General features: G+C 33.5%; 2 protein-coding genes across 3 annotated transcripts in view; one reads left to right on the top strand and one right to left on the bottom strand.

Annotated features, from left to right (window-relative positions):
- LOC126883336 (venom serine protease-like) overlaps nucleotides 1-13,299 on the top strand; it is a 486,705-nt gene that overhangs the window by 286,679 nt on the left and 186,727 nt on the right. The window lies entirely within an intron of this gene.
- LOC126883335 (protein Cep89 homolog) overlaps nucleotides 5,309-13,299 on the bottom strand; it is a 67,167-nt gene continuing 59,176 nt past the window's right edge. For both annotated transcript variants that reach the window (XM_050648772.1, XM_050648771.1), the window contains exons 7-9: nucleotides 11,789-11,956; nucleotides 6,847-7,078; nucleotides 5,309-5,635 (exon numbers count right to left, since the gene is read on the bottom strand). In XM_050648772.1, the coding sequence (XP_050504729.1) occupies nucleotides 5,414-5,635; nucleotides 6,847-7,078; nucleotides 11,789-11,956 (622 nt within the window). In that variant the 3' untranslated portion in view covers nucleotides 5,309-5,413. The remainder of the gene's footprint in view (nucleotides 5,636-6,846; nucleotides 7,079-11,788; nucleotides 11,957-13,299) is intronic.

Genomic DNA, 13,299 nt, shown 5'->3' with positions numbered 1-13,299 from the left:
TTAGCCGGAGAAGAAGTATCAGGATAAGGGGGGACTGAGCCCCCCTTCTCCTCACTCATTGTAAGAAAAAACCAGTCAATGAAGTATTAATAACTAGAAAGCAAAAAGAAATAAAAAGAGCAAGCAAAATAGCATAAAAGAAAGCCGCTTGAAAAAAAAATATAAGCAAAAATGCTCAACTTACCTATATGCAAACACTTAAGCAACAACACCGGCGGTTGTTAGCTAGGTTAAGACCCTAAACTAGTGGCAAACTTTAACTGCTGCAAAACAGAAACTGTTCACACCTCGAAAGCGTAATGTCTAGTTTAGAAATATTAAATTTTTGGAAAATATTTCTTAAATTTAAAATACGCGGTCTGACGTTTGGTATTTTATTTGACAATGTTATTATGTCTTATTTTGGCATATTTGGGAGTTATGGTAACTGCAATAAATTTTATTTTAATAGAATGTTGTCTAATATTGTACATTTTTTAGTGAATTGGTCAAAGTAAATAAGAGAAAGAAATATTTTAGAAATTTTACGGTTGAATGTTAATATTAATAGTAGAAAAATTAGAAACGACATGAATGATGATAAATCGATTTACAAAAAGTAATTAATGGTACATAGTGAGTTAGTATAAGACTGAAAGTTTTTAGAAATTTATAAATAATTAATATAGATTAATATTGGATAATTAATTGAGTAATTTTTTTGTATTTTTAAACTTTGATATTTTTTTTATTTTATTTTAAATGTTATGTATTATTTAGAATGTTACAGTACATATTACTCAGATGGTTAGTGTCAGTCTTATAGTTTATAGATTCAGGAGTTTTGTTAATGTGTACCATCTCAAGAAAAAGTCGTTTTTTATAATTGTCAATTTGTTCAACCATTTTTACATTGTTAAAATCAAATTTATGTCCGGTATTTAAGTGGTGTTCTACTAAGGCACAAGAGTTCTTTCTGATATTACAGTCACTTTTATGTTGAGTGACACGTTGTTTAAGCCATTGTTTCCTTTGATCAATATAACAACCTTGACATCCAATGCAATTAATTTTGTAAATTATGTTGCTCTAATAACTCTTGAGCAACATAATTTACCTACAAAATTAATTGCATTAGATGTCAAGGTTGTTATATTGGTCAAAGGAAACAATGGCTTAAACAACGTGTCACTCAACATAAAAGTGACTGTAATATCAAAAAGAACTCTTGTGCCTTAGTAGACACCACTTAAATACCGGACATAAATTTGATTTTAACAATGTAAAAATCGTTGAACAAATTGACAATTATAAAAAACGACTTTTTCTTGAGATGGTACACATTAACAAAACTCCCGAATCTATAAACTATAAGCTTGGGAGCTCCGGGGCAAACGTGATCTACCAGGGCCCTACCGAGGAGTTTGGGATTTACCCCCCAGCGGAATGGGGGGTCCAGAAAAATGTTTGATATTTATGACTGAAGTTTCTTGTACCGACATATTGCTATTTTAGTTGACCTACACAACAAATTTGGAAAACACCTTAGGTATTTTAAGTTAAATAATTTTGCAAGTAAGTAACATTCAATATAACATCTTTCAATTCTAACAATACAACATTCTGTTTTCATAAAAAATATACTATAATGTTAATTACATTGTTCGACTACAATGCGAAGAAAAGAAGAAAGCCTTTTTACAATACAGAACAAAACAAACACAACAGGCATACAACCACTACAAACCAATCAGAAACGAAACGAGTACTTTAGTGAGGCAAATAAAAAGGGAGCACCGGCAGAGTTTCTCAAAACAGATGGAACACGACTTCTACGGAACACAAAAAGAAGTATGGAGAATGATCAGAGGGCAAAGAAAGGAGATGAACGAATTAATAAAAACGAAACACATTCAGAAGGCAACATGGGCAGACTACTTCCGATTTCTATTTGCTAAAGGCGACGATAATGAACCACCAACACCTGAAGTTACGACAAACGAAGAAATAAACATCGAGGAGGGAGAGGTAAAGGAAGCATTAAGAAAATTAAAAAATAGAAAATCTCCAGGAGAGGACAGAATATCGAACGAACTCCTAAAGTACGGAGGACAAGATCTAACTAAACAACTATTAAAATTAATACAAAAAATAATAAAACAAAACAGAATACCACAAGAATGGAGATCAAGCATCCTAATACCCCTCTTCAAAAAAGGAGACAAATCAGACCCGGAGAATTACAGAGGGATTAACTTATTAAACACAACATTAAAATTAATAACAAAAGTGATAACAAAACAAATTGAATGAAATTATAACATTAGCAGAAGAACAACAAGGTTTTAGATCGGGAAGGTCATGCACTGACGCTATATTTATAATGAGACAAGTTCAAGAGAAATCGTTGGAATACAACAGACCGGCATATTTATGTTTCGTGGACCTTAAGAAAGCATTTGACATGGTCACATTAAAGTACGTCATCCACTTGTTATACTCGAGAGAGGTACCACTGGGAATAATTAAAACGATAGAAAACATCTACCAGAACAACACAATAAAAGTAAAAGTGGAATATGAACTAACTGGCCCAATTGAAACCGGCAATGGGATAAGACAGGAGGATTCCTGGAGTCCTTTATTGTTCAACCTGATCATAAATGAAATAATAAAAAAAGGAAGAACTAAAAATGGATACCAAAATGGGAGAAAAACAACTTAAAATAATGTGCTATGCGGACGATGCAATACTAATCTCCCAAATAAAAGAAGATGATTTACAACGTATGCTGCACCAATTCAACATAATCGCCAGAAAATTTAACATGTTCATTTCCTTAAAAAAGACAAAATGCATGGTTATAACAGCAGATCCAATAAGATGTAAATTGGAGCTGGAAGGTCAGATAATAGACCAAGTGATGGAGTTTAAATACCTAGGCATCACACTATCTAGCTACGGAAGACTCGAAACAGAAGTGGGAGATCAAGTGAATAGAGCAAACAGAGACGCAGGTTTCCTGAATGACACAATATGGAGAAATAAAAATATCGGAAAAGAAATGAAAGGCAGAATTTACAAAACAGTCATCTGACCAATAATGACATACGCGGCAGAAACACGACCTGACACAGAGAGGACAAAAAGATTGCTCGAAACAGCGGAGATGAAAACCCTTCGAAAAATCGATGGTGAGACTCTATGGGACAGAGCTAGAAGTACAGATATACGACGGAGATACAAGGTGGATAACATTAATAACTGGGTAAGAAACAGAAGAATAGAATAGAATGACCACATAAGCCGAATGACAACAAATAGGGTAGCCAGGGTAGCGAGAGACGGTTCCCCAATAGGAAGACGATCAGTGGGAAGACCACGAAAACGATGGAACGACAACTTACTAGAGGCACATTGAAAAAACAGACAGGGTCATGTCTATACAAAAAAAAAAGAAGAAGAAGACTACAATGTGGTTCCTTTCACATGCCAAGATGTAGTCTGGAGTAAATTGGTGAACACAAAGTAACTGGGACCGGGGGCTTCTATTCCGGTTGCATTTTAGTTGTTATTTCGCCAAAATGACTAATTTCCTCAGTAACAATTTATATCTTTACGAAAGGTTTTATTTTAGGTTTTATTACGCCGCAATAACTAATTTCCTAAGTAATAATTTAAATTTTTATGTTAAGGTCTCGGGGGCTCCTGCTTATCCCCCTCAACTTTATGTTGAGGTCTAGGGTACCACTTTCCCAGATAGCACAAGTACGTTTTATGGACATCCAATGGACGTACATCTGTGTACATTGGAACGTCCAATGGACGTCCCGCTAAGGTACAATGGACATCCGATGGACGTCCAACGAACGTCCAGAGTTCACAAAATTGGACGTCCATAGAACGTCCGCTACAAACGTACAGTGTACGTTGTTGAAGCTTTCAATGTACATTTTATGTACATTCAATGTACGTCTTATGGACATTTTTGTAGGGCACTTTTCAGAAAGCAATCTAGTGTCCATAATTTTTTGAATACATACATAGCAAAAAGCCTTTAGGTATAGGAAATAGTTCCTATAATACTAAACTTATACTTTAAAATATTACACAAAATACCTTTTTTATTTCTCTTTATTATAACTTTATTATGTATAATTTATTATAGGAACTTCATTAATGCACGACTGCACTTGCACGATAAACAATAAACACATGTGTAATAACTTAATAAAGACAAAATTCAGATAATGGCTCCCTATGATGCATGCACATTAAAAGAGGTTTATTTCTGTTTTTGTTGTTCCAAACGTTTCTTAGAAAGTACGGTTGTATATTGCAAGCGGGTTTGGCATTCTGTGAATTATCATAAATAAATTCTCCTTCAGTATTCCACAACAATTAACAGCGATAATCCCCTAAAAGTACCTGCCTAGTACTACCTTTTACGACCGATAGCGTGAAGAGCGACAACGTTGTCAAGAAGATTCTCATTTAGTTTGGCGGGAAATTTAACAATTTAACAAGTTACAAAATGCACATTTAAGATTTAAATTGGTAGTGTCTAATTATTGTAAGTTCTATAATTACCGATGCGCGATGTAGCTCCGTTATTCTGAAAAAGTTTACCATCATTTTATCATCATCTAATATTATATAGGTTTAATTAAAATAATTTTAGTGGTTCAGTGTTTTAATTCGATGATGAAAAAATATGTGACTACATTTATTAGAAGCTTCTTGTATTCTACTAATAATATTGCTTTGATTAAAACAAGAAGCTATATATATTTACTCATAATAATCGTTGCATTTTGTGTAAAATCTCCATGGACCACAAATGGATGTCCAATGTACGTTGAAATCAAACGTCCAATGGACATCGCGTAATGGACGTACATAGTACGTCCAGTTTTGGTCCATGGACGTTTGGACTTTAAATGTACGTTATATGGACGTCCATCGGACGTTGTGTGCTATATGGGTTAAGGTCTTTTTAAAATTGTGTCATTTGAAAATATTTCGTTTGGATCGGCTTTTAAAATACATATTTTTATTTTCCTCGTTAAAATCTATGCACGGCCAACCAAACGAGGGCCCCAGCGGGGCCCCCCTTGGCCGGGGGACCGGGGCATTGCCCCGGTTGCCCCAATGGTAGTTACGGCCCTGGGGCGAAGTGGCGATTGGAAGTCGAAAAACGTCGGAGTACCTACCTTACAAACCAACATGTAATAATACACAATAAATTTTCTTTCTTTGTAATACATATTTTATTCCGTAGAGAAAGGAGTTTACCTACCCAAACTAAATAATTAGATATCTACCAACAGTATTTTTATTATTTATTTATATAACAGAAGTCAGTATAAAATATTTGATACAAATGTCCAATATACGCATAAATTATTACAATGATACTAATATGATTGAATTTTATTTGTACTTATTTTTTAACAAAAAATAATGCGCCATTTGTAAGTTTTCTGGCCTGAGCACAATATTGCTATCTTTGACTTCTTCGTATTTAGCAACAACTTTTCTTAAATCTTCTATTTCTTTCTCATATTGATCTTTCATAACTTCTATAGTCTGAGCTTGATCTTGGATCGTCTGTTCAACGGTAGCAAATTCTTGCCAAGCGTTTTTCTGTACATCCTGTAAAGAAGAAATTGGAAACTTTACATGAACTACAGATTTAGACTAAAAAGATTTATTTTATGTATGAGTTGTTGTTAATAGAGCAACAAGAAATATATACTTTATTCCATTAATATAAAAATGAAGTTCTGCATTCACCTGATTATAGATGAAATTAAGAAAAGGTAAAAACTAAAAAAGGATATCAAATGGGAGAAAAACAACATAAAATAATCTTCTATGCAGACGATGCAATACTAATCTCCCAAAGTGAAGATGATCTACAACGTATGCTGCACCAATTACATCGCTAGAAAATTTTACATGTTAATTTCCCCACAATAGACAAAATGCATGGTTATAACAGCAAATCTACTAAGATGTATCTAAATTAGACCTTGATTGAGGGTTAGATAATAAAACAACATAAAATCCTTTATAAAAGGTATATTTGTTAAAATCCCTATACAGGGCTACATCAAAGACAGAACTAGTTTTCGATCGGTTGACCGATCATCATCAGTGCAATCCTAGAATCTACATGCTAACCACCAAAGTAAAAATATCTGTTTTTACTTTGGTGGTTAGCATGTAGATTCTAAGATTGCACTGATGATGATCGGTCAACCGATTGAAAACTAGTTCTGTCTTTGATGTAGCCCTGTATAGGGATTTTAACAAATATACCTTTTATAAAGGATTTTATGTTTTTGTAATGGTATGCAGCCAACTACAGGAAATTTTTCCTCGTGGATTTAATAATAAAACAAGTTACGGAGTTTAAATATCTAGGCATCACACTATCTAGTTACGAAAAGCTCGAAGCAAAAATGGAAGGTCAAGTAAATAGAGCAAACAGAGCCGCAGGTGTCCTGCATGAAACAAGGTGGAGAAATAAAAATATCGGGAAAGAAATGAGAGGCAGAATTTAGAAAACAATCATTATACCAACAATGACATACGGGTAAAAACACGACCTGATACAGAGAGGACAAAAATAATGCTAGAAATGGCAGAGATGAAAGCCCTTGAAAAATCGATGGTAAGACACTATGGGATAGAGCTGGAAGTACGTTCAATGGGAAAACCACGAAAACGATGGAACAACAATTTACTGGAGTCACATTGAAAAAACAGACCACGTCATGTCTATAAAAACAGAAAAAGAAGAAGAAGAAGAAGAAGAAGAAGAAGAAGAAGAGGAAGAATGTTATGATTATCAATATTACCTTTAGCTGATTTCTAAGCATATCCATCTTATTCGCCATGTCCGAACCAAGCTTTCTGACAACCTTATTTTCTTGCTGTCTTAGATTCAAGGCTTTTAACAATTGTTCCTGCTCTGCAACCATATCTTTTGCAAACTCCATGGCTTTATGTAGTTGTTTTTTAAGGGCCGTTCGAGATAAATGTACTCCATTCAAGTTGTGTTCTAGTTCTAGTTGTTTAGCTTCTAATTTTCTGAAATTAAGTAATATAAAAGTAGGTAAAACTAAGTGGTATTTAAAAATATAAAAACGGATAATGTTATTGAAGAGTAGTGTAGCACCTGGTCTTCTCCAGCGGTATTGGTAACTAAGAAAGATGCTTCAGAAGGTTCTGTGTCGACTACAGAAGATTGAATAGCGTCACCAAGAAAGACAACTACAATGGGAGAGTCCGTGAGAGGTATTACTGGTTTAATTACATCACCGGAACTGCATGAATATCAGTTGCTGTCTACATTCTGGGACCATTTCCTGTAACAACTTTAGGAACTAAGACTTTGATGATTGCTATAGATTATTTTTCTAAATAACCAAAAGAAGTTACACTACCCAACCAAGAAGCAATCACAGTTGGTGAGATCCTGATAAATGTTGTTTCGGGGTTCCACTTCCACTCCATTTCGACCAGGGGCGCAACTTTGAATTGGAAGTTTGGAAGACCATGACGGTTTTGCTGGGAATTGAGAATACCAGAATAGTACCAACTGATTCCCAGTTTTAACATTGATAAAAACAAAATAAATCGTATATATGTTACGGTAAGTATGATTAATTGGAAATTATTAATAATTACCGGTTACTATTAATACAAACAGCAGAGCTAGGTAAAAGTAATAAATATGGCCGAAATAATCACATCGACCGGTAATTATTAATAAATCCCGGATTAGAACGGTAAATGTGATAAATTTCAATTCTGTTAAGTGCGTAGAAGCTTGCGGAGTGTAGGGAGGTCACTGCGACATACCAGAGCTAAATACGGCGCATAGTGTATACTGCATACTACAGTGTTAGTCAATCCGCAGTCAGAAGCGGCCACTGTGTAATACACTATTTTAATATATTAAATACATAAGGCTAAAGTAGGAATAAAAACATATTTACCTTCTGGTACTTTATCCGAAATCAGAAGAAGATTTAGAAGCGATAATGGCAGATCATTCTGATGACGCTGACGATGGAGCAAAGGACGATGGAACTCAACAGTACAACCGAGGATTCACAGTTAGCGAATATTGAGGATACAAGTAACACTAACAGTCCAATCGAACATAATGCGTGTGCAATAATTGCTGTCAATGAGGAAGACAATGCCAGTATTGGCGTCAAAGAAAATGAGGGAGACGAAGAAGATGGCAGTGCAATTGACAAAACTTCAAAAGAAAATTCAGGAGACTCGGGATCTTGCTAAACAGTCACTTGTAAAAGAATCTGACAAAATGTTAAAGCATTCTAATGATAGATTCCCTGTTGAAAAAGTAGGTCAAGTAGAGTGCGAATTGAGAGATAGGTCTCAGTGAATGCGTTGGTAAAGATTCGAATTAGGCAGTCAAGGATTCCACCACTGCAATTATTGTAGTGGCCAATGCAATTAAAAACGCTGCAAACGCAAAAAATTAAGCGTTCTTTATAATTCTAGGTGCCACAAGAGCCTTTCCTATACACTCAAAAAAATTTAGTTCGTAGTATTGATTAACAGTGGTTACTGAATAGTATTTCGTTGTCACAACAATTTAATTTGTTGTTTCAACGAACTTTGAGACATTGACGAATTTATTTGGTTATTGTCACAATGATTGAATAATAATTGTGAGAATAACTGGAGTACATTAATCAATAACACTCAATTTATTCAGCCAATACCTTAGTTTCGTATATTTAATAAATACTGTTAATTCTGGCAGCAACTCACGTTCTTGATTTCGTAGATGACAAGCAATTACCTTGGTTTATCGTGACAACGTACAGATTTCATTAAAACAATGTACAAATGTTGTTAATATAGAGTAATATATGATTATTGAATAGATGTAAATTGATTGTTGTGACAACGAATGCATTAATCAATCTACTACTGCATTTAATACCCATAATTAATGCGTTCATTGTGACAATAATCGTAGTTGTTGAGACAATAAATGTTTTGCTTGACCATTTGAAAGTTAACGGCTTTTCCTTATCGTGATACCCCTAGCTTCTCTGTGTTACCGAAGTGCCGAATAATAATTGCATTTCGTTTTCAAGTGTAGTCCGTAGTAGAAGGAAGTTTGTGTGTGTCTATTATTGTGAAATTTCGGTCGAATTCTTTTTAAATGTATTAATTTTTTTCGAATCCTGAGAAAACTAATTATTATTTTTGAAAATTTAAATGCAAAATAAAATATTACAGTATTATCGAGGGTCTGAAGTCCCTGAGAACCTCTATAATGATTATTTTAACCTTCGGGATACGAAGACTGGGTCAAGCGTGACCCGAAATTCAGTTATTTCTGAATATTTTATGAAATAATTTTTTTACAAATCCGATTGATCGTAAGTTTTCCTTATTTGTTTCAATCTATTTTTTCGTATATAATTCGTGAACATGCAAATTGCAGTTTTTCCTCTACGTAACATCTATGATGCCGGGTCAGTCCTGAGCCGGTCTTCGGATTTTGAAGAATATTTTCAATATGTTTGTAGGTACACGTAAATCGCAGCCGTCTCTGTTTACGGGTATACGTACAGTGGAACCCCGATAAGTCGGCCTCCGATAACCCGGAAGTCCGGCTAACCCGAACCGATTTTCATCAGACAAAACAAACATTTTTTCACTTTGACTAAGTTTTTTACCAAGAAATAAACAATACTGTATACAACTGTACGTAATTTAGATGTATTGTGCATATTTTATGTATTTCATGTTTTTGCAATTATAATGGAGTTTATCTGTAAGTATACCGTGTTTTATTAATTTTTACCATATTCTCCGGCTAACTCGAATTTTCGATAACTCGGATCGGCCGCAGTCTCGATTAATCCGACTTATCGAGCTTCCACTGTATTCAAATATATGGCCGGAGCAAATTTACCTATGCCCGTTTTCTGTAAGGTATTAAAATCTGGCCGCCGGAGCGAACTAGTATATGCCCATGGGTAACCACCTTAAAAAATTTAAATACAATAATTTAGGATTTTGTTTGTTTTTTTGTTGAATTAAAGATAATGTTTAATAATACTGACTATTTAAAACATCCTTATATAAAAAAATGAGAATGGGTCACGCTTGACCCATCATCGTAATCTAAGTAAGTCAAATAATCTCCGTACTCCGAAGGTTAATAAGTCACGGGGGTGAAAAACAGAAAATTTAGTATGATTTTTAATTTCAAATAGGCATACCATTCAACAGAAACTTTTTGTTTATTCTAAGGGACTTTCTGCCCTCGGTAATAATGTAATATTTTATTCTGCGTTTAAATTTTTCAAAAATACTTATTAGTTTTCTCAGAATTACAAAAAAATAAATGCGTTTAAAAGGAATTCGATCGAAATTTTGCACCTGCGCTCTCAAAAAGGATTAAAGTGTTATACATTTTTGGAATCACTATTTCAAACGCTTTTAAATAAGCTGTCACATGACGTACTTTCCCATTAAAAAAAATCAAAGTTACGCCGCGCCTGTCACCTGAAGTGTTCGAAACATTGATGTTATAATATACTTTGATTATTTTAAAAATCGACCTGTCCGAGCGTTTTGCTTATGTGCTAAACATAAATAAGTTAATAAGGGGGTGGGTGGAGTGTAACACGTATTCCAGTACACTGTATAAGTGAAATCATATGAAAAATCACACAGTGTAAAGTCCTTTAGGTTAAGGACAAAAAAGGCGGATTTAAAAAATTATTATTAATCAATTAATATCATACATTGGGCCATTGCATTCAGTAATTATTAATATAAAATACGTTCATAGTAGGAATGAACAAAACTGATTGTAAGAATGAATAGAATTTCTTGTAAGAAAAACCTTATTTATTGTGGGAATGAACGGAATTAATTGTAACAATAAACGGAAATAATTGTAGAAATAAATGAAATACGTTAGGAGAAATAACACTGTTATTGACACAACGAATAGTCTTCGTCGGTCAATTAACGACGTTGTTGTTTCAATAAATAGTGTTCGTTGACTCAGTGAAGAGAGTTCGTAATATCAATAAATAGTATTCGTTGACTCAGTGAACAGAGTTCGTAATACCAAAAAAGTGATATTATGGTATACATAATGAATGTTCATCCATTCAATAAACGTAATACATTGGCTCAACGAACGAAAATAATGAATTGATGAACATCGCTTTGTTGTCCCAATAAAACCAAGAATTGGACAAATTTTAAGTATTGCGTTTGTTGTCTGAATTAACATTTTTATTGATATTACGTACCCTTTTCGTTGAGTGTAAAAACAGGTGTTTTACCAAGTAGGTAATTATAGTCTACTAACTTAAATCCTAATGCCTGTGTATGAGTTTTTGTTTACTTATAAGGAGTCTAGTTGAGTTTTTTTTATTGATAAATGCTGTTTAAGTGTTTAACTTTATTATCAAGTTTTGAAGCCCAAAAATGCGTTTTTATTACATTAACCAGAATTGTTAGGAAAGTATTAATAATAACCGGTAAATCTAATTATAAAGGCATTATTAATCACATTGACCAGCTGCTACGGTTACTATTAATATTTACCGGTAATTATTAATACAGACCGGATTTATCACATCAACCGTAACATATACATTAATACAATGCAAAAAAGAATACTACTTAATAAGAACACCAAACATAATTAGATATTAATATTTTACTAATGGGTAGTATCAATAAGATATTTTCACTACATCAGATTTAATTCAAAACACTTACTTTACATGCTTTTCCAGATGGCTAACATTATTTTCAAGTTTTTGTTTGGTCACAACATTACTAGCAATTTCTTTATTCAAATCTTCAATGGTTTTATTGTGCGTTTCAATGGATTTCAAAAGTTTATCTTTTTCCTGTTCGTACTGTATTTTCAATTCTTCATACCACCTAGAAATATAAATATGTATAATGTGGAGTTAAGATATTTTAGATGAAGTGGCTAACTTTCTACTATATTGAATCATTTAGCCTGATAAAACATTAATAAAAGTGACACTCACATTGGAGTTCATTATACAATAAACATACCATATGTCCATATCATATGGTATGATGTTCCATATCTCATTGATGTTCTGAAAGAATTGTATAGAAACTTTACCTCTTAAATTAAATAAGTTAAGAACAGCTCAAGACAGAGAGCAATTTGCTGTAGTTATAGCCAACCTTCAGTTGGAGAAGGCACCTTAAGAAGAAGAAAATTAAATTGGCTACTCAAATATCGGAAGGGTTCCTGACCACTAAAGGACTTAAATAGGGATGCTGTATATCTCCAGTATTATTCAATATACTACCGATATGCTATACAATCCTCTACAAATTACAGACTACAGAAATTAGAATATATGTATATCAAGGAAACTTCTGGAAGAATATAGAAAGTGGGGTCTGGCCTGGAGATTAATATGAAACCAAAACAAAGTATTAAGTACTGAAATGGACTTTTTGAGTAGAGCCGCAACACAACAATCAGAGCTAGAACACATAATAAATTACTATTTCAGGAGACAAAATGAGAGTACAAAGGAAAATAACAACAACTTTTACGGCATAGATACGGCAGATGAATGAAAGACAGCAGAATCCCTCAGAGAATATTAGACCGAATGGGATCAGTGTACCGAGTATAATTAATAATTAAATATTATCAAAAAATTGGTTGTATTTTATAGTCCATGTGGTGAGACCGCTCCCGTCTGGAAAACATTTCTAATTCGGTTTCTCTGCGGATTCATATTCAAAAATGTCCCTTTTATACAAATCTGAAGGGTGCCGGACGGAATTTTTGGGCAGAAATTGTTTAAACAATTTTTTTAAACAAATACATAAGATCACGTTTTTTTGCTCTGGAGCATATATTTTTAGGTTTTTTGGGTCATTCTAAACAAGAAAGGCATCTTTTGATTTTTCCCAAAAATTGACAGTTTTCGAGTTATGCGAAAATACGCATTTTCGAGGCTTAAAAACTCATATTTAAATTAGTATTTTTACGGGTGCCAATAACTTGGATTAAAGTTTAAACATTCCTTTTCAAGATTCCGAAGAGTGATCGGGTCTAACTTCAATTTATACCGTAGTTTTTTACTTGTTAATTATGCGTGTCCATCCGGTTTTTTGCCGGTGCGGCGCGAACTATTTTCAAAAATCTCCTATTTTCCTCCGAAAAATATTTTTTCTAGATTCTTTCGGACACTTTAAATAAAAAAAGTTTCTTGACTTTTTTCTCAAAA

This window comes from Diabrotica virgifera, chromosome 4 (genome assembly GCF_917563875.1).
Source record: "Diabrotica virgifera virgifera chromosome 4, PGI_DIABVI_V3a".
Taxonomy (NCBI): domain Eukaryota; kingdom Metazoa; phylum Arthropoda; class Insecta; order Coleoptera; family Chrysomelidae; genus Diabrotica; species Diabrotica virgifera.
This window is presented reverse-complemented; position numbering and strand designations above follow the sequence as displayed.